General features: G+C 37.3%; 1 protein-coding gene and 1 pseudogene across 2 annotated transcripts; both read right to left on the bottom strand.

The window, feature by feature from the left end:
- Positions 1-154: 154 nt before the first annotated feature.
- LOC121735974 lies at positions 155-18,997 on the bottom strand (annotated as a pseudogene).
- Positions 14,699-17,434, bottom strand: LOC121735973. Of its 2 annotated transcripts, none has more exons than XM_042126981.1 (2): positions 17,362-17,434; positions 14,699-16,838 (listed from the first exon to the last, which is right to left on the bottom strand). In XM_042126981.1, exon 2 carries the CDS (start codon positions 16,831-16,833, stop codon positions 14,962-14,964), a length of 1,872 nt encoding a protein of 623 aa, XP_041982915.1. In that variant the 5' UTR covers positions 16,834-16,838; positions 17,362-17,434; the 3' UTR covers positions 14,699-14,961. The 2 variants fall into 2 exon arrangements, with proteins under 2 accessions (XP_041982915.1, XP_041982916.1); XM_042126982.1 differs by lacking the exon at positions 17,362-17,434 and having other exon boundaries at positions 14,699-14,859; positions 15,450-16,905.
- Positions 18,998-25,910: the final 6,913 nt, after the last annotated feature.

Here is a 25,910-nt window from a genome sequence, read left to right as displayed (position 1 = left end):
TTGTTAATTCTATAGCTGTAGTGATTATACCAAAAGTAATAACAGATTTAACATTGTATGTATACCACACAAACTGGTTGAAACTTAATATAGCTAAGTATGTATGTATTTACAAAATAAAGATTAATATAAAGAGTAGATCATTCTTATATAATTATTTAATCAAAGAATCTTGCAAGTTAATCAATCCGCAGGCAATAGTAATGACATCATCTAGAAGTTTGACATGATTAAGATTTACACATGCATGCGGCTTTAACATATTGAATAAGCGTCTAATCACTCTCTCAACATGAATTCTTAAGCTTGCAATTTGTTGTTTCCCTTGCCTCATGTTTTGATAGCTTCGTACCAGTTGCAACACTTGGAGGTCGTACTAAGTGCACTCCCTGTTTTCTCAAATATTGTTCTACATGTTTGAACCCCCCTGTCAGCCATCACATACATACCTGGTTGCAAACACTTTATAAAATCACAAGATTCAACCAAACACGTGTTAGTAATTCTTCCTCCATATCCTGGAGAAATATAATTCACTAATCCATTATGAGTACAAGATACAAGATACTTGATGGTGTTAGCTTTTTTGTATTCTGACCATGAGAGAGACTGGTTCAATGCTTTTGAAGGCTTTTGTACCTCAATTTCTAAGCAGTCTATAATACAACTTACATTATAGTATTTATGCCTAAAAGCCATAGGCAAATTTTTTCTTATCAAATGTTTATCTAATGCAACAAGAAAAGGCCGCTTCAAACTAGCTATCAGCGGTATATTTTTCTGAAATATCTTGCTGGCATAAGTTGGAGACATAGAAAAATCATCAGAAAGGTCTCTGAAACTGTTATTTAATTTTATTTTTTTTAAGCACTGTAGGGGCGAGGACCCCTACACTACAACGATGGGCAGAAAGGAAACTGGGGTTACCTGGTGGCTGAGGTAGCTGGGCAGATGAGCTGAGATAGGATGAGCTGATGTGGTCACACGACACTGTCACCTTCTATTTCACTGAGCTGAGATCGCGATTTACGGGAACGGCTAGCCGATATTTTTCGTATGTAACGATCGCGCGCCGGTAATGGACTGTGTCGAACTGTATGTCAAACGTATGACAGCTGACAGCGCAGACTCATGCGCAGTGTTGCCAACTGCCACATTCGTCGCGCTAAAGTTTGGCGCGAACATCCTGGGGGGGCCCGGCAATGGGCGTGAGCTGATCCCCATCTTGAGCTGAATCCAGTGGGAGCCGGGCAATCTTGCCGACAGGTCTCCGCAGCTGGCCTTGTGAGGTGGCCAAGTCCACAACTCTGATGACTCCATCCTTCCCAGGTAGTAGGCGTGTGATTCTTCCCATCTTCCATTTTTTTTTTTTTTTGAGGGTCAGTTATTTGGGGCTTCGTCCCGGTGTTCAGCGCTATCGGTTTACACATTCCACCAGGCTGTTTTCAGGTTGATAGGTATGAGCTTGGTTTGGGGCTGGTTGTTGGATTGTTGGGTTGGTGTGTGTTATAACGTGTGACGAGTTGGGGTTAATAAGAGCTGGTTGAGTAATGGTTGTATTGGGTTGGGTAGGTTGTGAGTGTGGTTTGTTTCCCATCTTCCATTGGAGCGGAGGCAGATTGTCTTCTTTGAGTAGAACCAGTTCCCCAATTTTGGGTGGAGAGGAAGAGGAAAGCCATTTGCAGCGGATTTGAAGGGTATGGAGGTAGGACTTGGTCCAGAGAGCCCAAAAACGCTGAGAGAGAGATTGGATGAGCTGAAAGCGCTTAAGGGGGGAGATGACTCTGTCATCTATTGTGTGCTCAGGTAAAGCTGTGAGCGGACGGCCTATGAGGAAATGGCCGGCTGTGAGGGGCTGATAGTCCGTAGGATCGGACGATAGTGGGCTGATAGGCCGAGAATTTAATACGGCCTCAATTCTAGCGAGCAGAGTTGAGAATTCCTCAAATGTGAGGCGTTGTTCACCGATTACACGGTAGAGGAGTTGCTTTGTTGATTTGACATTAATCTCGTCGATGCCTCCCATCCACGGGGCCTTGGGCGGATTAAGTAACCAAGTTATATTTTGAGCTGAGAGTTTATGGGAAATGGCGACATTATTGTCATTGAGAAATTGTTGAACTTCTAGGAGCTGATTCCTAGCACCTACATAGTTTGTGCCGCAATCGGAACGTATTAAAACGGGAACACCGCGACGTGAGCAAAATCTTTGTAACGTGGCAATAAATGCATCTGTAGAAAGTGCGGATACGGGTTCCAAGTGAACCGCCTTTGTAGTGAGACAAACGAATATACAAAAGTAACCTTTTATTAACCTAGCATTTCGTAGTTGACTCGATTTAAGTAAAAATGGGCCGGCAAAATCTGTAGACACGTGACTAAATATGGGCTGAGGTATAACTCTGTCGGCTGGAAGGTCGGCCATGACAGGCATTTCGGGCTGAGCGCGGCAACGGAAACATCTTATACATTTATACGTTTTATGTCGAATGATGCGGCGTGCTGATAATATCCAGAATTGTTGACGTAATATAGCGTGTAATGTATCGGTGCCAGGGTGACAATGAATACGATGATAGTGATCGATGATAAGGTATGTGAGCGGACTAGAACTAGGCAGTATGAATGGATGATGTGCATCGTATGTGAGTTCCGAGCGAGTGAGTCTACCACCTACTCGAAGGAGACCGTCCTGCATAAAAGGTGATAATCGTTGTAACCTAACTGTGCAGAGTTTGTTAATTTGCAGGCGGTGAATGTCTTCTGCGAATGAGTTCTGTTGAACAGAGCGGATCCAGAAGAGCAGAGCTTGTCTACGTTCATTTACAGTTAGCGGACCTAGTTCTCGCGAGTGTGTAGGTAATTTACAGTTAGAAATAAATCGTCGCATGTACGCTGTGACGCCGATAAGTTTATCTAATGAGCTGAATCGTGTAAGAAGATCACTATCTATACCGGGGATTGTGAAATGACATGGAGCTTGTTTAGGTTTGAGTCCAGGTAATTCCTGTCGAGTGTGAGCTGAAGGCATCTTGGGCCAGGTATCCTCTGGCAGTTTGAGCCAATGAGGAGACCACCATAAACTATGCGAAAGAAGAGAATGTGCTGAGATTCCTCTGCTGGCACAATCAGCAGAGTTTAAGTGTGTAGGTACATGACGCCAGATGAGTGAGAGAGAGTTATTAGTAATTTTGGTTACTCTGTTAGCTTCAAATGTTTGTAAACGATGAGTAGGAGTTTTAATCCACGCGAGTACAATGGTGCTGTCTGACCAACAGACGTGTTGAGATATCGTTAGATGAGCGGAGAGATGTTGAGAGACACGAGACATGAGTTGAGATAAAAGTGTAGCCGCGGATAATTCTAATTTTGGAATTGTGAGTTTATTTTTAATAGGGGCTACCTTAGATTTAGTAATTATGAGTTGAACGTTAGCCGATCCGTCGTGATTTAATTCGTGTAAATATACGACTGCAGCAAAACCATTTTCTGAGGCGTCTGCGAAGCCATGAAGTGAGTATGTAGAAGTTAATTTGTGCGGAGCTACGTGTCTGGGAAAATGTATGTTTGAGATGTGCGGAAGATCATGAGAAATGCGCTGCCAGTCTTGTGTAATGTTATCTGGAGTGGGGTCGTCCCAATCCAATTTGAGCAACCACAATTTTTGTAGAAGTAACTTCGCGCGGAATATGACAGGAGTGATCCAACCGTTTGGATCATAAAGAGAAGCTACAGTGCTGAGTATGGATCGTTTCGTTATGTCAGGAATTGGCGGTAGAGAAATGTGATATGTAAATTCATCAGACTGCGGAATCCATCTAATACCTAAAACCTTAACAGAGGGAGAATCTGAGCTGATGTCAAAGTCCTTAGGCATTTCGCATTGATCATCTGGGAAACGTTGTAAGAGTTGAGGAGTGTTAGATTTCCATTTACTGAGCTGAAAACCACCAAGCGATAATAAATTAATGAGCTGAGTTTGAAGAGCTGAAGCTTCTTCTATGGAGTCATGACCACAGAGAATATCATCTACGAATATGGAGTTACGTAATACATGAGCAGCTTGGGGATAGCGATGACCTTCATCATCAGCTAGTTGTAATAATGTGCGGATAGCATGATAAGGACTTGAACGTAATCCGTATGTAACAGTGTTGAGCGCATATGTGAGTAAAGGTCGATCAGGAGACGATCTCCAGAGTATGAGCTGATAATGACGTTGATCTGGATTGATAATAATATTTCTAAACATCATTTTTATATGTGTGGTAAAGACTACACGATGTGTCCTGAATGTCAGAATTATATCGACAATATCACGCTGAAGGGCGGGGCCTGTATGTAGGCAATCATTAAGGCTGACACCATTGGATGACTTACAACTGCCATCGAATACTGTGCGGACTTTATCATTACCTGATTTAAATATACCATGATGAGGAATATAATAATAAGGTTTATGTGTAAAAGTAGAAGGATGACAAGGTGTCATGTGGCCTAAGTTTATGTATTCGTTCATAAATTCTATGTATTTTGAGCGGAATGAATGGTCGGATTGTAATCGCTTTTCTAAGTTGAGAAATCTACGGAGAGCAATAGCATGTGTACTACCTAATTGCGGAGCATTCGATAAAAATGGAAGAGTTACGATATAACGTCCCGATCGGTTACGAGTAGTTGTTGAGCGGAATAAGTCTTTACATTGTTCATGCAATGGGTTTGAGTGAGTTGGACGCGGCTGGGGTTCTTCTGACTAACAGAATCGTTCTAAACTTTTATTTATATCTTGATGAGAATGAGAATGAGCAGAATGAGCGGATTGAGCGGAATGAGTCAAATGAGCGATATGAGCGGAGTTAACTTGAACTACTGAGTTATCATATGTGACTGTGCCAGGGAAAAGGGACCACTTAAGCGGTATGGAGTTATTGATATCTTCTAAAACTAGATAAAATTACCTATCGAGTAAAAAAAGAATCATTTTCTTAGATGCAACCATTATTTTTTAATATTTTTTTAAACTTGTAGTAGGCAAAATGTACAAGTTGAGAAAAATGACTTTGAAGTTTAAGCTCGTGAAAAATACACTTCTACTAGGAAGTTATGGAATGATTGGTACCAAGTTAATCTACTATCATCAAAGATTGAAAAAAGATATCAATGGTCTCAATAACTGTAATGGTTTGAAAGGTTTACAAAGAAGAAACATGCAAGAGTGGAAAAAATGAAGTATCTTAATTACTGAATAATTTTAAGAAAATACGCTATACTCAATGGATTATTAATTATGGTTATATATTTGAAGTAGTAAAGGAACGGAAAAAATAAAAATACTATGTATCTTTTATGTTTTTTTAATCAAAAGTATTAAAATTATCATAAATTAGTTTTAGACATTGTCATAACATAAAACAACTAAATTTTATGATTTTTTAAAGTAACATCACAAAATCAGCTAAAATATACATAAGCACAGAGATCCAAAGATAGTAATGATGCTATGTACTATGTTTTGTAGTAATTATCGTGTTTTAAAGTTTAGTGGTTTGATAGTGTTTTTCCTACGGAAATATAATTAGGGTACCACTTTGAGGACCTAGTAAAGTTTAGTGTCACAAGTAAAATAACTACTATTTAACATGATTAATATTACAGAAATCGTGTTATCACTATGTTAAATAGTAAAGTAAATGTATTTCGATAGTAAAATAAATGTTTTTCTGCGAATATTCGTTTGTAAGGAAATTATTCATTAATATTCTAAGTCAGGTACCACTTCACTAAACTTTACACTGGCTTACTTACAAAAAACTTTAAGTATATTTTGCTTACAAAAAAAACAGCTTGACAAACTAAAATAATTTAAGCAAAAAGAAATCATTTTTTTTTATTTCTTAAACTATTAACCAGATTCAGAGCGCTCATCAAGTTCCCTTTGTTTGCAAAAATAAACGTTATTTCTTTTTTGATTTCTGTGGCCCAGTTGGCCACAGTAGCCGCATTTGGGTGTTTTACGTCTTTGGCTTTCTATCGTGAGTACCGACGTCGATGGGGTTGCTGAGTCAGTACTTATGAGCGGCATTACCACGTCATGTAATGGATTTTCCGTAGCACTTGTTGTAATGGTTTTTATAGGTTCTGGACACAACACATCTTGAAACATACTGACGAATTTTTTGGAACAAATATTGTTGTCGCTCATACGATAACCTTACAGGCGGTATTGTAGTCGGACTAGCATTTCGAGTGAAATCACAAGTTGGATTAAAAACTGCGATGTTTTTGATATCTTGGTCATCAAACCTTTTGGTACATTGCAGGACTCCAGGATCATTAATGGATGCTTTGTAGTGGTTGTAAGAAAGCAGCATGGGCACGCTTTGTGGGGATTTTTCTTTAAAGAAATCGGCCCAATTGTATGAATGCACATTCATTATTTCGCCAGTTTCATTACCGACAAGAACTGCCGTAACAGTGTCTGAATTATGGCAAGCTGAAACGGCGCACTCCAAAACATCTCGGGCTGTGTTTGAATTGGAAAGACGGAATTTTTTTTTAAATAGTCCGAAGTACAAGTCCGGGGCGAATTTAGTATGTCCAACGGGCAAAAAAGAAAGCTGAAATGATCGATGCTTCCCCGTAAATGTACGCCATAAAGCGTACTGCATCATGAAATTATTTTTATTCTGACCGCAACAATTGTCAGCATGACAAATGACGTCTGTTTCACCGAGCCCAAAATTTTTGAAAAAGTGGTCTATGAATGAGATAACGGTATTTGAACCTTTTCCAGTATTACAAGCTTCTGGAATTATATACAATACAAATTGTTTTACTGGCTCTGCAGCTATGCCAAACAAACCGATTTTATATCCCGCCAAAAAGTAAAGAGGCCCAACCTGCTGCGAGCTATGAGGTAAATGTACCTGTTGCGCAAAATCAAAGGAGTAATGCATTGTTCCTGGCGATGAACATGGCTGGTTTTCCCCAAGTTTCCGGTTTCCAAATACACCTGTTGATCTGTCAATTAATTGTTTGTAATAAGCACGTTCAGTTTGAACTAACTGTAAATGTAGTGAGGATTTTTCTATCAAACTAAGCTTTTCGTGTTCGTCTAACGCTTGCATTTTGCCTAAAGCTGTAATATTTTGTTGACAGTTGGTACATAGATCCGTTCGAGGCTTTTGAATGACGATATTTGGAGCATACGTTTGCCATATTCTGTACCAAGAGCGTAAGCTCACAGCATTTTTTTCCGACAAATTTGTCGCTTCTTGGTACTTATCATAAACGTATCGTTTATTCATTGAGCTAGGAAGAATATGTAAGTCGGGGTTGTGAAAACTTGGAATACGACCAGGCAAGACTAATGAATTTTGTTCCAAAAAAGACTTTATGAATTTTACAGCATCAATTGTTTGTTGGGCATTACTGGTTCTATTTGTCGCAGAATTATGTGAAGAAGACACTGTTGCTAAATTTCCTGTAAGGACTTTGCTCTTAACATTTTTGTATCTTTTTTCCCCTAATGCATAAACAAACTGAAAAAATTTCTTACAAACAGCTATGCCTCGAAAGTAAAACGTTGTATGAGCTGCTTTTCTGATCTGTGATTTGTGTTTTTCTGTTTTAAGAGTATTGGGACCATGACGAGTTAAAGCATTTAGAGCACCCATACTAAACAAATTTAAATGATTATGGCCTAGGTCACATTTGGTATTCATTTCCTGTGCTTCTAATCTGGGCATTAGTATATCTTCACGAGGAAATTTTTCTTGGCATGACTTACCACAGCCGCAACTATCAATAAACTCTTGTTCTTCATGGATTTCCAATTGGGGCAGAAGATCGTCAGTATCAGTAAAAAAATTACGAGCGCCTTCCTCAGGTAAAACAAATTCAACGTCAGATTTTTCGCATCTTTCATTAACAGGACACTCATTTGTTTCTTCGTCAGAATCTTTTTGAATGAACCTTAAATACTCCTGCTCGAAATTCCTTAAATCTATGTCTGAGCATACACCATAATCACATTCCGATTTTTCATGACACGCGCCATCTAAAACAAAAATATAAAATTTTGTAAAACCGTACTTGCTTTATACAATGAAATTCTCGAAAATATTATTAGTTAATACCTGAGCGTGAGACATGACATACAAAAAAATTATATTAACTATTCATCATCGAACGATCTCTTCAAAAATAAATTTTTCATTACTCTTAATTTTAACTCGCGTTTCCTGGCCTCTTCTTCATTTACACCAATATTACTATCACTAACAACACGGTTAGAGGACACTTCAGCTTGAATTTTTTTAATATCATTGAATATTGTGGCCTCTTCTTCATTTACACCAATATTACTATCACTAACAACACGGTTAGAGGACACTTCAGCTTGAATTTTTTTAATATCATTGAATATTGTGGCATAAGCATTAATGCGGTGGTTTTCGGGCAAACGTTCTAGCTCATATAAAATTATTCTGGCTATATGTTCGTTTCGAGGATCTGAAATACTCAGATTGGGATAGTAATTTATGTGGGGTAAGTCCCGAGTACAATAAACAATTTCATTTTCAGAGCGCATGGCAGAAAATCTTATTTCAACTTCTCGTGTTTGGGTGGCTTTATTGGCTGTAACAAAAATAATAGTATAACTATACATATACGGATAGATAAAAGAACTACCTAATAAAAAAAAGCAGCCAAGTGCGAGTCGGCCTCGCGCAAGAAGGGTCCGTACTGTAGTTTAATTTTTTTATAGTTTTTCTCCATAACTCAGAAACTGTTTATCACATGATATCCAAAATAATTTTCGTTGAGAGTTTTTACCAAGGTCCACTTACGTGATTAATTACAAGTTTCTAGGTTTAGCGGTTTAGAAATGCAGGGGGGACACACATTTTACCACTTTGGAAGTGTCTCTCGCACAAAGTATTAGAAAAAAGACAGACAGACAGACAGACGTGACGAATCTATAAGGGTTCCGTTTTTTGCAATTTGGCAACGGAACCCTAAAAAAGGGCAAAGAGATATTGTGCAGTGTTGAACAGTTTAAACAAGGATTGCAATCCAAATTTAACATTAATTTAATACGGTAGGTACACACATCAGCATATCAGGTTAAACAGTTGCACTACACTATTACAATTGTATATACCTACATACTTATGACCGCAAAATCACACTCTTATCCATCTCGTAGGTAGCGCCAAAATTTCCGGGCCAGACATGTTTAGACTAGCTTCAGAAAAATCCAACTATGTAAATGTAACGGTGTAAATAAAATTGCGTACAATACTTACAGGGGTGATTCTACTTATGAAACTGAACATCGCTTCCTTGGGGAAAGTTGTTCAGTTTCATCAGCAGTATCACCCCTGTAAGTATTGTACGCAATTTTATTTACACCCTGTATAGTGCTAGTGGACAGTGAAATAGTTACCTACCTATACAAATAAATTATTTTCATGAATCCATCTAAGTAGGTATTAGTTTTTCTACACAGGCCGAGAACTTTTGATGCTACCTACGTACCTACATACATTTCGATTCGGTTTCTAGCTTACCTGTTCGGTTCGATGTCTGTGCAGAAGCGTCTTCTTGTGTTCTGCCATCACTTGTAAATAAAATTTGAGTTTCCTCTTCCATTTTGAATTGGGGTACGTATGTTTGTTAGTTTAGTTTGTTGGTCACAGAGGAAAAATTGTGAATTTTCAAGGCGGGCGGCGGCGCGCGGTGATGTTTTAAAGACGTGTGCGTACGAGTGCGAGCCGGCGGCTTCTGTCTGTGTTGTGACTTGTGCCGCGAGCGCTGGCCGCGGGGGCTAACCCCCCTCCGCCGCCCGCCGCGCCGCGCCGCCCGTTTGTAGGTTATTCCCCGCGCGTCAATATCGAGCCAAATGAAAAATACTTCACTTGTCAAATATTACCTCAAAGTGGTACCCTTGGTACTAAACTTCGTGACCTATTATGATACTGAAATATTATGATTATATTTGTATTATTATATACATAATGTTATTTAAGGTATTAATAACCGATTAGTAAAAAAAAACTCAATCTGCATAGTTTTCGACAAATTTTAGAAAATCGCTTATAACTCGATAACTAAAATCCTCAAAGTGGTCCCTTTTACTAGACACAGTCACATATAATTGTTTAATAAGGCTATGGGCTTCCCCGGGCCCAAAGTCACCTTAGTACCATCTAACACATGGCCTAAAACATCTGAGCCTAAAATGAGATCGATGGGCGCAGGAGTATGATAATTGTGATCCGCTAAAGGAATAAGCTGACTTTCCGAGTCATGTACTACATCGGGAATTTTTTGCATAGGTAGGTAACCTGTGACATCCTTCAAAATATGAGCGGAAGTTGTGATAGAAGGCGTGTCACTACGTGTGGGCCGAAAAGTAATTGAAACATGACCCTTAGAATTTTGTATGTGCTGATTTCCAACGCCTGTAATTTTTAATGAGCAATATTTCGGTTGTAAATTAAGTGTTTTTACTAAGCGTTGAGTAATTAAAGTTATCATACTACCACAATCAAGTAATGCGCGTGCTTTATGATAGTTACCATATTTATCTGAAATTTTCAAAACAACTGTAGGTAATAATATGGGAGTTTGTAATGAGTTATTATTATGCTGAGTAGTATTAACTTGAGCGGAATCATTATGAGCTGAATTATGAGCTGAGTTATGAGCGGATTTATGATGAGAAAAATTATTATTTGAATTATTGGGCTGATTTTCTAACTCTGAATGCTCCGTGATGGTAGGTAGTCATTGTTTGTTATTATTATTATTATGAGGCGAAGATGAATGCGACTGATGAGATGTAGATGGTTGATGATGAACGATCGTATGGTTAGTATTAGATGTGTAGGTATGAGCATTATTATTATTATCACGACGACGGGGCTGCGCGCGCAGGTGAGCAGGAAGTAAATGAGCTGATGATGTTGGCGAGCGTGGTGCATCATGACGATGAAGAGAAGTGTGATGATTTGGACTACCACAATCCTTGCAGGCGCCAGTTGACCTACATTCATTTTCGTAGTACGGACCTAAACATTTACGACATCTACCTTTTGACTCGATAAAGTCCCAACGTCCTTGAATGGGCTGATGGTTATACTTGGGACAAGCTATTAATTTGTGCTCTGTGGACCTACAATATGGGCAGTAAAACTTAGATTTAAAACTGGCTTGAGCTGAGTATACGTGCTGAACTTGTCGGGGGGGAGAGGGGGGTACATAGTGTTGGCGAGAATGAGATGGAGCTGGGCTGACATGCGGGGTACGCATGGTATGTGCTGAAGGCGAGCGCTGATACGCGGGGCTTATGGGTCTAAAGCGGAGACTGCGCAAAGAGCGGGGGGAGGGGGGTTGTTGATGGGAAGATCCCGCTTGACCTTGAGACTCAGTGCGCGCTGGCGTCGGACATTCTGTCTCGATGCAGCGCGCGTGCTCTTCTAAAAAAGAGATTAAATTATCTAAAGTGGGCAGGACATCAGATGCGCCGTATCTCCTCTCGAATAATGTGCGGAGCTCCCCATGTAGTTTACGGACTACAATTGAAACAAAAACATAATTGCTGTCCATAGGCAAGTTTAAGTTTTTTAATGCGCTTTGAGCTGAGATGAGCGGAGTGAGAAAAGTAGCTCGGATACTCGAGCGTATATGAATGTTGGGCAGACCGAGTATAATATCAACAAATCTGTCGATCAACACACGACGGTTTTCATATCGACGTGTTAATATGTCGAGCGCAACACTATAATTCTCGTTGGTTATCTTTAAATGAGAAACCATGGATAATACCTCCCCCGACAGGCATGAGAGCAGGTAATGTAATTTAACCGCGTCCGACAACGTTGCCATGTCGTCCATCAGACTACGGAAAATCGTAATAAAAGAAGGCCATTCTTCAACCAACGAATTAAACTTCGGAAGCTCAACTTTAGGCAAAACGGAAGAAGTGAGCTGAGGAGTCTCCGAAGTACTTTGTGTATTTTCGGCCGCCGTTAAAATAAAATAATAGTCCGAAATCGCACTGTCGTAATTGGACGTATATAGTTTTTCGTTATCTTGGGATAAGTTTGGGTCGTCTAGAATCTCTTGATAAATATTTTCTAACCTTGTTTTTTGATAGGGGACTTCCTTAAGACGCGCATTAAACTCCTTTCTTAATGTTTGAGAAGACTCCTTGGAGTCGCCACTAGAAAGTGCTGTCGCAATTTCTTTGAGCCGACTGAAAGCTTTGACGGCCTCTCTGAAAACGGCAGCTTGCGATTTAGTAGGCATACTAGTGTAAAGGAACCTTAACGAGCTGATAAAAATGTATATAAGTAGTTAATAAACTATGTTGAAAAAATAGTAAAGTGTTATAGTAATGTGCTGAGTTAGTATATCTGAATTCTAACGCAAGTATAACTCGGTAACAGCAATATTATGTAATGAGCGGAGACATTAAACGTTTAAGCGCGATACTTAAGACGCTTGTTATTGTAATAGTTAAAAACAATTAACAGATGTTTCCTATCGGAGCGGAGGTGCTGAGGTATGCGCGCGCGGCGAAAGATCGATCGCGATAAGGCGAGTAATTAAGTCGAAGTACCTAAATGCTAAGTTAACAACTGTAAATATTTCAATGAGCTGAACAATAATAACACTTAATGTAATAGGCACAAACTATGTGATGTATGAAACTTTCTTTGTTCCTGCAACCCGACGGAATTATGTTGAAGATATTTTTATATTGGTATTTGGGCTGAAATATATTCGGGAATTATATTGCATTTAAATTTATATATATATATATATATAAATTTAAATGCAATATAGACGCAATATATGGGCTGAAAATAATGCGATTACAATTATACAATAAGATGATAGGGGATTAAATTACCTATGCAAATTATTACTTAATATGGCGGACGAACAAAATCGTATTTGGCAAACTTGCAAAAATATTGCCGTAAGCAGGTAAAAAATGGGCGGAGGTTACTTAATTCGATAGAATATTATAATAAAATGGGATTCTAATAAGATTAGGCAGAAATATGAGCAGAATGAACTGTAGTTTTAATTTTCGCCGGGCGGGGCATTAAAGCGGGTGGATGAAAAAATTTCCTAGGAGGTTCGTATGGACCACGGGGTGTGCTGAAAGGCTCGAAATGACCAGAAAGGTCACTGGACGGCTCGAAAGGACCAGAAAATGTAGGGGCGAGGACCCCTACACTACAACGATGGGCAGAAAGGAAACTGGGGTTACCTGGTGGCTGAGGTAGCTGGGCAGATGAGCTGAGATAGGATGAGCTGATGTGGTCACACGACACTGTCACCTTCTATTTCACTGAGCTGAGATCGCGATTTACGGGAACGGCTAGCCGATATTTTTCGTATGTAACGATCGCGCGCCGGTAATGGACTGTGTCGAACTGTATGTCAAACGTATGACAGCTGACAGCGCAGACTCATGCGCAGTGTTGCCAACTGCCACATTCGTCGCGCTAAAGTTTGGCGCGAACAAGCACATTAGTATATGGTGTGTGGGAATATTTAACTGTTCTTTAATTAAATCTATTAGAATATAGTAACAGCTTTTAGGAACTCCAATGTAAGACCGCGGGTTATTCACTATTTTCTGCATTGTATATGCCAAAATTCTTGATGCCTCTTGTTTAATATCATCTTCTATTAATTCACTGCAGTCTGAAGACGATTTAATTTTTAAAGATGTCACTGATAGGGATTCACTATGCGCCACAGATGGTGTATATGAAATATCACTGTCAGAATCTGGCTGAATACCTATTAATTTCTTGGTGCATTTCTGTAAGGTAGATGTTGATGGTCTGGCAGTTTGTTTTTTGATCTTAAACGGTGAAGTAAAAGCAGACCGACAAAAAGGTCTCAACGGTGATGTCATACGATCTACTGAATACATTTCTGTTTGAACAGCTTTACTTCTGAACTTATTTGTCATGTACACTTGAATGGATTTATTTGCCATGTTAGGTGCACCTTGTGTAATATTTTCCTGCATGGCTGATGTTCCCGGTGAAGGGTCTTCAAGTTTTAGCTGTTCTGTAGCAATAGTTGTAGTTGTTATTTTTTGTAATTCTTGCTCAAATTCTTCAATTACTTTTCTTCTTTGCTTTTTCGCGATTTCTTCATCAAGTCTTTGGTGTGAGTCGGAAGTTCGTTTTCTTCTAGCGGCTTGACAATCAAATTTTAAGGGAATGCACCCTCGTTTCATGCGAATCTGCGACACTGACCTCATCACATGATACTCCATGTAATTTTCCATATCATTTGGTAACTGAAAATGAAATAAAATACCTTTATAATAGCTCATTGAGGATGTGAGTTGTTAGTTGTGACTAGGTGTAAGAGATTCCTAACCTCCAAAAAGTTTGTTTGACAATGTTTACATTGTATTATTGGTCACATTTATATTATAATATATCTACAAACTATAGGTAAAGTACCTAAATACTTACGTCAAAGTGATCTTCACAAAAATAAAGGTGAGTAGTGGGTGTTATTCCTTTCAAATCACGTCTCGCAAGTTTAAGCCACTTATTTCGTACTGTCTTGTTGAAAGGAACAAAAATAAATAACTTTTCAGGAGTTTTGATGGACGTGTTAGTACACAGAGGGACGGAACACCACCTATATGTAGAGATGGGCAATCCACCTGGGTGGGTTTAAAGTCTGGTGGGTAAAAACCGGGTGTTTTGGGTTTATTGGGTTTAAACCCCATAAAGACCCAAATTTTTGGGTGTTTATGATTTTGTACTTCATCATCGTCATCTCAGCCGCAAGACGTCCACTATACTGGACATAGACAATATTATTATGCAGCCTACAGAATAAAAAACTTTTAATTTGATTTTGAGTTTATTAAGAAAGAGATGAAAGTAAAATGTAAAACTACAGTCAATCACTGTCAGATTCAGAGTTATTACAAGCGATGAATTGTATAGGTTCGATAGGCTCTATTTCGTCTAAACTGTTATGTTCATTTACTTGCTCAATGAAAGCTTCTAAGGTATTTTCTTCATTAAACTGAATGTCCTCGCATTCAGCTTTATGTTTAAGATTCCAGTTATAACAAATGAATGAAATTTTTTCAGTTCTTTCAGTTGTAAGTCGATTTCTTTTGTTATTATGTATGTAGCCTTGGATACTAAAGGAACGCTCAGTGGCTGCCGAAGTACAGGGAGCTGATAGAATACGAATCGCTACTTTGCTTAACTCAGTGGAACCACAAATACCTTTCCACCATATTAGGGGCTCAATGCTATCTAATGAGCTCCATACAAATCCTCTGGCCCAAAAGTTTTCTTTAGCTTTATAACACGCCAAATCTGCCATTACATTTGACAAACTTAAGTGTTGGCTTAAATTGTAGATAAACTCCATACCCTTAAGTTCTTCCTCTTGAGTAAGTTCGACTCCTAGAGTCCTGGGGTCTAGAATATATGCTGCAAAATGTATTGGCCTCATTGCCATATTGCATCTTGAAGATACTGATGTTAGAATCTGCTGTTTGCTTTCTTCGCTCAATGTCGAAATCTCATTTAATGCAAAACGTATCTTAGCTTGTACATCTCTAAATGTAATGTATGTGCGATGCAAACGATTCTGGTCGCTCTCTAAGTAAAATATGCTTTCAGTGACTGGTTCCAAAATACTTATACATTCCCCTGTCTTCGTCCAGAAATCATCACTTAGAATTAAATCTTTAATATCTCTTGAAATTACCACATCTTCTTTAACTGTTAATATTTGCAAAGCTATCTTATTTGCTTTCAAACTTTTTAACGAAGTAACATGACTTCCCCATCTTGTAGCACAAGGCAATTTTAGTGTTTGTGTAGAATCTTCACCCTGCCTTGATTTTATCAACAAGGAACTTAATCGTTGACTCCTTTTAACAGTTTTTATTATATTTATGGCTTGCATAATAAACACAGTTACTTCTTGTATCTTTACAATATCTTGGCACAACAAGTTAAGGATATGTGCACAGCAACCGAGAGGAACAACATGTGGATATTTGAGTTTTGTTAATTCGAATGCCTTTTGTATATTTCTAGCGTTATCGCCAATAAGTACAAGAAACTTATTTGCTCCATATACTTTCATTACTTTTTCAACTTCTTGGCTAAGGTATTCACTAGTGTGAGGATTACTTTCTGTATTCAAACTTTTAACGTATGCAGGTTGAGGTTTTGATATAAGAAAGTTTATTATTCCTTCATTTCTTAAATTAGACCAGCCATCGCACTGAAGGTGTAAGTAACTACAAGCATTTAGTTCCTCATTTAACTCAAAACGCATTTCTCTATATATTTTATCTAAGTATTTTGTCGCTAAAGCTTTACGTGAAGGTATTTTAAATTTTGGTTGCAATTTTTCGAAAAATTGTATCCATAAAGGATGTTGCACCATCGATAGTGGCGTCCCTGTTACAAATATAGCTCTCGCTAATTCTGTTTTTATATGATCATCGGTGTCTTGAAACTCAGCATTTATTGTAGTGTTAGCAGACGACGAGGGGCTTATAAAAGAATCATTTGTCTCTATCTCTGACAGTCCAGACATTTTGGTTTTGGACGAGCTATCTTTTATAAGTTTCATAGAGTCTTTTAATGTTTCTGGAGATTTTGGACAAGTGATAAGATGTTGAAGCATTTTGGCAGCATTACTGAATTTGTAGACCTTATTACAAAGCTTGCAAGAAACAGACTTGTTTGGTAAAGTACGGTAGTGCTCCCATATGCGTAAATCTTTAGGTCTCCCCATTGAACCTAAAAAAATGAACGATGATTAGTTGGTCTGACGAAAATTCAACAATAGAGTGCCTATTTTTTTACAATGATTATTTCTTGTTATTTACAATAAATTTTTAAAAAAAAATTAAAATAAATACAAAAAACCTTTGTAAAGTTACATCTCCTCGGAGGATTAAACGCAGACGCTAGTTTATTATCGTATTGTTCTGTATTTTTCTCAGCAACTTCTTTAATTCGATTAGGTACTTACGCATATTATGTTAAAAATAAATATCTAGTACACATCTTAGGCTATCCACCATTATTATCCAAAGACGACTCTCAGCTAACTATGCACTATCATCCAAAATAAACGTGTATGGAAAATTTTATCCCAGTCGGTTGAGGATTGAGGATAATTGCATCAACATACGAACATACCTACATACTTTTATTTACATAACGCAAGCTAAATAAAAGCTTGTAATAATACATCTAATTTTAAGTTAAAATTGTTAAGTGATCATGATATAATTGTATCATTCAAAAATCCACTTACCTTTAATTATTTCTTGTTAAGTATAAATATTATTTCAAATCTGCTCCCTTAATATGCACTTTTTTACTGCTTTTCCTACCTAACACGTTACCAGGAAGTCACGTTATCAGAGTCAGAGTAATAGTGAACACGTTTGACAGTGATTGTCGTCGCCTCATATTCAGCGTCGACGAATAGGGGAATCCCCAGTCATAATGTATTGCATGCGTGGCGGTCTTACTTCAAATCCATAAACAAAGAGATAATTACAGAACTCGATACTAGATGGCGCTGTTTTTGTTTGAAGAAAGTTTGCGGGCTAAAATACATAGAATTTCATCAATGACTTCCACAAAGAACAACATTTCTGTTTTTTCTAAGTCCGTATCTCTTCCGTATATTTCATAAGATATAAGCTTGGGCTACATTGTTATGCAACGTGATTTTGTCGCTGTCTTGCTAGCAGGGTTGACAGATATACGATTTAAATCGTACTCATACTATTATTTGTCTATTTTTTAATGTACGATCGTAAAGATTATGATCGTAATTCGCACAAAAACATACGACTTTTTGGTTACCTGGCAACATTTTTATTATGAAACGAACATGCTCACATCATCAGTCACATGCAACAATTTATTGGGGATTTCCCCTTCACATCTGGCAGTCCTGCTTGCTAGAATATAGGTAAGTCAGCCACAGTTACTGACGATCGATATTTAAAGGGTATTGTTTTTGTGCTAAATATTTCATAAAAACGTTATTTAATACTTTGTGGATTATTAATTTAGTTGATAATCACTGGAAGTAAAATGGATGCTAATTTGAGAGATCAAGATCTTCGTATAAAACAGTTATTAAAAGAAAATCTACGTAAGTACTCTTTTTATACCTAGGTAGTTAAGGTATAATAAACACAAAAGGTACTTAGATCGCGTGAGTTCGAAGCATTTATTCTAATAAATTTAATTTAAAATTGTAGAAAGAAAAAAATGTCTGCCAAGCCGTAGCCGAAGCCGATCTCCAAATATATTTGGCGATAGTGAGACCCAGTGTCCAGATGATTTACCCAGCGTCGTCGCAACAAAGAAAAAAAACGAGGATAAAGTAAAAGAAAATTTACTGAAAGAAGAAACAAACTGTTCTAAATGCTTAATTTATGGAGAAGAGGATAAAAGAAATGAGTATTTCGGACTGTTAGTGGCTCAAGAATTCAAATATATACGGCCATGTGTGCGAACGAGGTGTTATGAAGAAATTTTAAAGTATCTACGGGAAGCAAAAGGCCAACATGTTGATCAACTGCAACATGAAAACACTGAAAATTAATTACTTTCATTTTATTATATATAGATTTTTAAAATTTCCTGAAATATTATTAGTTAACGTTTTATTTAATATTGTAGAATTCATCAATACAATTTATAAAAATAATTTATTGGTATTACTTACATATTTTCAAAAAAATACGTAAAAACCTATTTTTTTGGGTGATTATGGGAGTTTATGGGTGTTTATTGGGTTTTTACCAAAGCACCGGGTTTAAACCCGGTGCTTTGCCCATCTGTACCTATATGCTTTCGAATTCATATTTATATTGTAAAATTTCGAAATTAATCAAGGATATTATGTATCAATGTTTACAATTATTACTGTCGAGTCGAATGATTCCTATACCACAGATTAGGGTATATTTGACATTTGTTCCTATACAGCTGTCAAGTGTCAGCTGTACTCTAGAGTGATGTCACAAGTGACGCCATGACACTTTGAAGTGTTTTGGTGCAAACTTTAAATTTATGATTTAAAAACTAATTTTTAAATACTAAACCATAATTTTTAGCAGAAATATTATGTTTGTTGTAATCAATACATATTTCCGAGTATTATAGAACAGTTTCTCAAAATTTGTCATCATGCTTATTATTAAGTATATACATATTGTGTTTATTCTCAACAACCTCAATAATGTCACCGATAAATGTTAGAAGAAATTCAGTAGTAAAGTCGATGTAAAACTGTCACAGATATTTCCAAGTGAAGATGACTCTATTGATGCTCTCGTTTTTACAGATGTCTTGATAGAAAGTGCTAATGAAGTTTTTCCAATAAAAAATGAATCATCCATTCCCAGCCCACCGTGGTGGGATAAAGAGTGTAGGGAAGCTGTAAAAAGGAGAAAGAAGGCTGAAAGAATGTATAGTACAAATATGTCTCTTGAAAATTATTGGACATTAAAAAACATTATAAATAGTACCAAATTACTTTTCAAAAAGAAAAATTCCGAAAGTTGGCAAAACTTTGGTCCTCTCTGTCCAAGGATTCCTTTCCATCTGTTGTTTGGCAAAATATTAGGAGGTTCAAATCTGCATACAATACTTCTCATTCTGTTTCTCTTCCCAGTTCTATTGCAAATGATTTTCTTGACAAGCTGGAGGTGTAGGAGGAGCACCTCCTACAGTTAACCTTCCTAACCTATTTAATAACAATAGTACAATAGATGAAAATGAAGAGTCTTCAGAATTAAATTCCCCTTTACCATGACCGAATTAAAAAATGTACTCTCGTATGTATCGGATTCCTCTCCTGGGCCTAACGGTATTTATTATTCATTTATTTCTCATCTAAACGAAAACAGTAATTTATCAGTTTATCTTAAAATCATTAACTCAATTTTTGAATCTGGCAATATTCCATCGGAGTGGAAATGTCAACTAGTGTTACCCATTTTGAAACCAAACAAAGATCTTTCCCTCCCATCTTCATATCGTCCAATTGTAGTGTAGTGATACCTATGTAGTATCCTTGATATATCTTACCGTATATAAGCTGTAACCACTTGATTATTATGTCATAATAAAGCCAACTATTTAACCAGGCACATCTTTCATTTCTCGCTAACACCCATCCTTACATGGTGACCCTGCCAGTAAGCGATCGGGTTCACGCTGCATTCCGATCGCCTTATAAGGAATAGAGTATTTTAAACAGTGTCTCTAAGGTGAAACAATGTGTTCGTTAATATTACTGACTATTAATAACCGCGATAGACGTTTCTTAGTGTTCGTGAAGACTATTTTTGCGACAAAAAATGGGTAAGCAACAGTCGAAAGAAGAGACTGTAATCATCGCACAAAACGCTAGCGGTGGTACCAACACTTCCTGGCTGGAGCAGATGCATCAGCATACCAGTGCCATCACCTATATGCTGGGGGTGATATGCTTCGTACTGGCAATCGCAGTAATGTACTTTTCCATACGGTTCTATCGCAATTGTCATAGAAGCTGGATACGACGGGAAATTTACGAGCAAAATCTCCAAAGATCCAACAGCTGGTTCCGGCGACGTCACGAGGGTTCGCGTACCAAGGAGGACCAGCCGGGCGTGAGAATCGCATAGTGAAGTGTGAAAGTGCATTTCGGTAAATATATAATATTATAAAGTGTGGTTACTGTTGTAGCGGTACGGAAATATTGCATATTATAATGGACTTATTTAGAGGACTTTATATTTAAATTATGATAATTTACTTTTAATTTTACATTTATGGCAGAAAAGTTCGAAGAGTATTTTAATTCTTTGTCTAAAATAAAGACATATCTTGTAAAAATAGGCCCACGACGACGTGAAGGCTCTATTTGTTTAAAAAAATATAACGAAGCTAACATAATTTTAGAAAACTTTGATATTGAGTTGTTGAATATAAGACGTAATTTAGGAAAGTTTAGTGAAACTGAGATAAGCTTAATTAATAAATTAACGAAAAAGATTGAAAACTTATTTGAGGATATAAAATTTTTGTGTAAATCTACAAAACAATCTACCAAAATGGAATCTTTTAGTTTAAAAACGGCTGTGTCTTTACTTCCGATCATGGATGATACAGAAAATGTAACAAAACAGCTTATTTCTGCTATTGAGTTATATAGCTCACTACTCGATGACGAATCTAAACCTACACTTATTAATTTTATATTAAAAACCAGGTTATCTGAAAATGCGAAATTACGCCTAAATCAAAATTATGAAACGGTACAGCTCCTTGTTGATGATATGAAAAAATATTTAATTTCCAAAAAGTCTTTTACAGCTCTACAAGAACAATTGATGAGGTGTAAGCAAAATCAACGCGACATCGAGGATTACGGTAAGGAGATTGAGAATTTATTTGTTAACTTGACCATTTTGCAGGCCGATGGTGATACTAGTAAATATAATATTCTTAAGCCGTTGAATGAAAAAATGGCTATAAAGCGATTTGCAACCGGGTTACAAAACAAGCACATAAGTACTATAATTTCAGCGAAAAATTATGATAGTCTAAAGGATGCTATCCGTGATGCGGCTGACGAGCACACATCTATGTGCCCGAGGGATAGTATCATGAAATTGACAAACAGGGAATATTCTCGTAATAATGCCTCATATTCAACTAGAGGACGGTGTTTTCAGGTTCGCGGCACCTACAATCAGCGGCGAGGGCAGTTCCGGTCGCGTGGTGGCCAGCCTGCTCGAGGACAGGCGCAAGGACACAGCAGGTACCATAGCGGTTACCGTAACCGTGGTTCGAATGGTATGTACATACATAATAATAATACAGCTCGTAGTAGTCGTGGTCGAAATTACGTATCATCGATTTCGATCCATGATTCACAAAATGACTAACACCCATCCTTACACAATAGCCCTCTCATCTGTTCTTCTAAAAATAATTGAATATTTAGTCAAAAACCGCCTGGAGTGGTTCGTTGAAAGTAACTGCCTGCTTTTTTCATCCCAATACGGTTTTCGGCGTAATAAAAGTACATTGTGACAACTTAAGTACTTTTACCAACGACACGCAAATAAATTCGTTCTTTCAGCCTTTTTAGATCTTTCTAATGCATATGATAGTGTCATTATATCAACATTGAAACGGAAACCAAGGCGTTTAAAAATTCCTAAAAAAATCATTTCATTTATTTTAAACCTGTTAACTGATAGGTTTATTACTTTCTATAATAATGGCCGTAAATACATAAGAATTTTAACCAAAGGTTTACCACAAGGCTTAGTTTTGAGCCCTCTGTTATATGACATATATACTTATGATTTAGAATTGGCCATTGCAGAGTTGTTGGGTGTTGATGTTTCGCAGTATACGGAAGATCTGACCTTGTATATTGTAGGGAATAATATTGATGATGCTTCCGCTAAGTTAACAAAAGCCTTGCATTTTCTTAAGCGTTGGTTGGACAACCACGGCCTAAATTTAACCCCAACTAAAAGCTCCATAGTTCTTTTTAGTCGAATGCGTGTAACTCCTCAAGTTAGAGTATTTTTTGATAACATGATCATTCCACAAAAAAATCATCATAAATTTTTAGGTGTCATCCTGGATGAAAAGCTTTCCGGAATTCCTCATTGTGATTATGTTGTAAATAGATGCGAAAAAAATGTAAATATCATCAGATGTCTAGCGGGCGTATGGTAGGGTGCCCATCCTTTTTATCTAAAATTAGGTTATTAGGTTATAATGCTGTGTATGTATGTATTCGCAGTATATTAGAACATGCTCTTTGCTTTTGGAGCCTGGGCGTGTATCAGGATTTAAATCTTTAGACAAAATTCAAAGTAAATGCCTCAGAATCATATCTGGAGCAATGAAATCTAGTCCAATCAACGCTTTACAGGTTGAATGTTATGATCCACCTTTACATTTACGCCGTCAATATTTATCCAACAAATATTTGTTTCGATGCCTTCAACTTTATGATAATCCTATTACTGCGAAGCTTCAGCAGCTTTCTTATCATGTTTGCGAAAATTCGTACTGGTTACATAAACAAAACCCGTGTTTAATTGTAAGTTATTTTAAATTTAAATCACTTACTGCACCTATTCATTCTTCTTCTAAATTACCGACTTTTTCTTCTTCTTAAGGGGCTCTTGTATCCGCTCCAAATATTTTGACCATTAATATAGAGAGGAACTCTTCTGAGTGCCAATGAAAAATTTAATGACATAATTCACGATTTAAAGATTATCATTATATCTTTACAGATGCTTCTAAAAGTAATATTAATGACCATGTTGGTGTAGGTGTATTCCATTCCCAGGACAATATTGTCAAAAAAATCAAACTCCCTCCCGAATCTACCGTATTCTCTGAAGAATGCTTAGGGATCTTAAAAGCTTTAGAATATATTTTATTAGCCAAATTTAAAAAATCTATAATTTTTACAGACTCTCTAAGTTCTATTCAAGCTCTCAACAAGAATCCGTTTAAAATTAAATAACAACATCCTGTTATATTCGATATAAGACAGTTATTAACAGATTGTACCAAGAAAAGTACTTCAGTTTCATTTGCTTGGATCCCTGGTCATTGTGGAATAGAAGAAAATATTAGAGCGGATTCTCTTGCCAATGATGCACTAACGTGTGGTGACTTAAATCCATACAAAATCTACTACCCTGATTTATTAACTTTATCCAAAATTCATTTAGACACGTCATTTGATCAAACTCATAAACAAAAAGAATTTCTATAGTATTCAATCCGAAATTGTATCAAAACCATGGTTTTATAGTATGAATTTCAATGGAAAATGTAGTAGTACTATCATATCACGATTAAGACTTGGACACGCTTGCTCACCAGACCATCTTGCTAGACTTAATATAATTAACAATCCCTTTTGTGCCTGTGGTGCTGAGGTTGGGGATGTCAACCATATATTCTTTACTTGTCCTCTTTACAACCGTTTCCAGTTCCTTGATTCATTGTTAAAGAATAAAATTTCCTTTTCCTACTTCAGTAATTTGTTTATTACATTCTAGAAAATATATTATATTTTATCAAATATTAGCTGATTTTATATTACATAATAATATTAAGATTTGATATTTTATTCTATATTTAATTTTAAGTATTCTTTTGTAAATATATATTTTTCCTGATCCTGTCCTGAATTCCTTTTTCCAAATTCCACGTTTTTCGTAGTAATTTAATTTTGTACATTGTTTTTCCCGTTCGTTATTGGCAATTGACATTGAAAGACGACACAAAGGAACTGCTTATTTCTACAGAAATTTCTTACAGCAGCCCTACGAAGATGTACTAAGTGCATGTCATTAAAAAAAAAGACAACTGTCAAAGTGGCGCTGCTTACGATTGTTTTTTGCTGTTGCTTTCCATCAGGTGACCCATTTGCTCGTTTGCCCCCTTATTTCATAAAATAAAAAAATAAATAAATAAAATATAGCGAATATTTTATTTATTTATTTTTTTACCTTGTCGAGGCTTGACTGAAGGATTTTAGATGCTACTTCTGGGTTTTTGTTACTGGCTAGTATAGCAGTGTCGTCAGCAAAAGTTGCAATAATTACTTCGAGCATTGCAGGTAAGTCAGCTGTATATAGTATGTACAGATATGGGCCCAGCACGGATCCCTGTGGTATTCCTGCCATGATTTCCATGGAGTCTGATGTTTCACCTTCCTCGCGTACTTGAAAAATGCGTCCGGAAAGGTATGATTTCAAAAGTAGGTATACACTGTGAGGTTGGTACCATACTTTATCAAACGCCTCTTGGATATCCAGAAACACAGCTGAATAATACTTCTTGGCTTCAAGTGATTTTCTTATCTTTTCGCAGACCCGATGCACTTGTTCAACGGTTGAATGTTGGGATCTAAAACCAAACTGGTGGTCGGGTATTATACCTTCGGATTTTAATATAGGTTCCAGTCTACGAAGAAGAATCTTCTCGAACACCTTGGATAATATTGGCGTAAGGCTTATTGGCCTGTAAGATGTGATATCCTCGGGTGGTTTTCCTGGTTTCTGGATCATGGTTATAATAGACACCTTCCACAGATCAGGGAAATGTTGGACCCGCATTATACAATTTATAAGGACGGTGATGAACACGAGGGCTTTTTTAGGTAGCTGAGATAGAATTTCATTGGTTATGAGGTCAAATCCTGGAGATTTCCGATTCTTTAAAGTCTTAATGACGTTCTTGATTTCTTGTACTGTTGCTGGTTTTAATGGTGGAGATAAGCGCTTTTTTACGCCGGTTTTCTGTGAGAACGTGGTATTTCTCCGGTCGAGCCGGCCCATTCGTGCCGAAGCATGGCTCTCCCACGTATCAAAAAGTTTCTGACAAATTCTATAGAAATAACCTTTCATCTGTCACGAACTGTCAAACCATTTTCGAAAATACTTTGGAATAGTCTAAAGCCTAGGTTACACGGTGCGAGCTAGCATGCGAGCTGACCGTGTCAGTTACTGAGGTGCAATAGCTCGCACTGTGTGACCGCATCATACGAGTAACTGTTATGTGCGAGTGGGACAGTTGCTCGCAAGCGAGTTACTTCAACATTTTTTGTTTTTACTCGCAACTGGCCTTCCCCCACCACGCCACTCGCACGTCGCTCGGTCGTCAACTCGCATGATTTCGCGAAATGACAGTAGCTCGTACGCTCGGGCCCACGCCGCCGGTGCAGTGTTTTTGTAGGTTTCTAGCGTTGACATCAAAATGGCGGAAAGGTGGACATCCGATCAAAATATAAAGTTCGTG

This window comes from Aricia agestis, chromosome 18, assembly GCF_905147365.1.
Source record: "Aricia agestis chromosome 18, ilAriAges1.1, whole genome shotgun sequence".
In the NCBI taxonomy this organism is placed as follows: domain Eukaryota; kingdom Metazoa; phylum Arthropoda; class Insecta; order Lepidoptera; family Lycaenidae; genus Aricia; species Aricia agestis.
Note: the sequence above shows the minus strand (reverse complement) of the source record. Positions and strands in the feature narration are given on the sequence as shown.

Bases quoted from the DNA above. Each gene is read 5' to 3' on its own strand.
- LOC121735973 (XM_042126981.1), bottom strand. From the start codon at position 16,833: ATGGGGAGACCTAAAGATTTACGCATATGGGAGCACTACCGTACTTTA.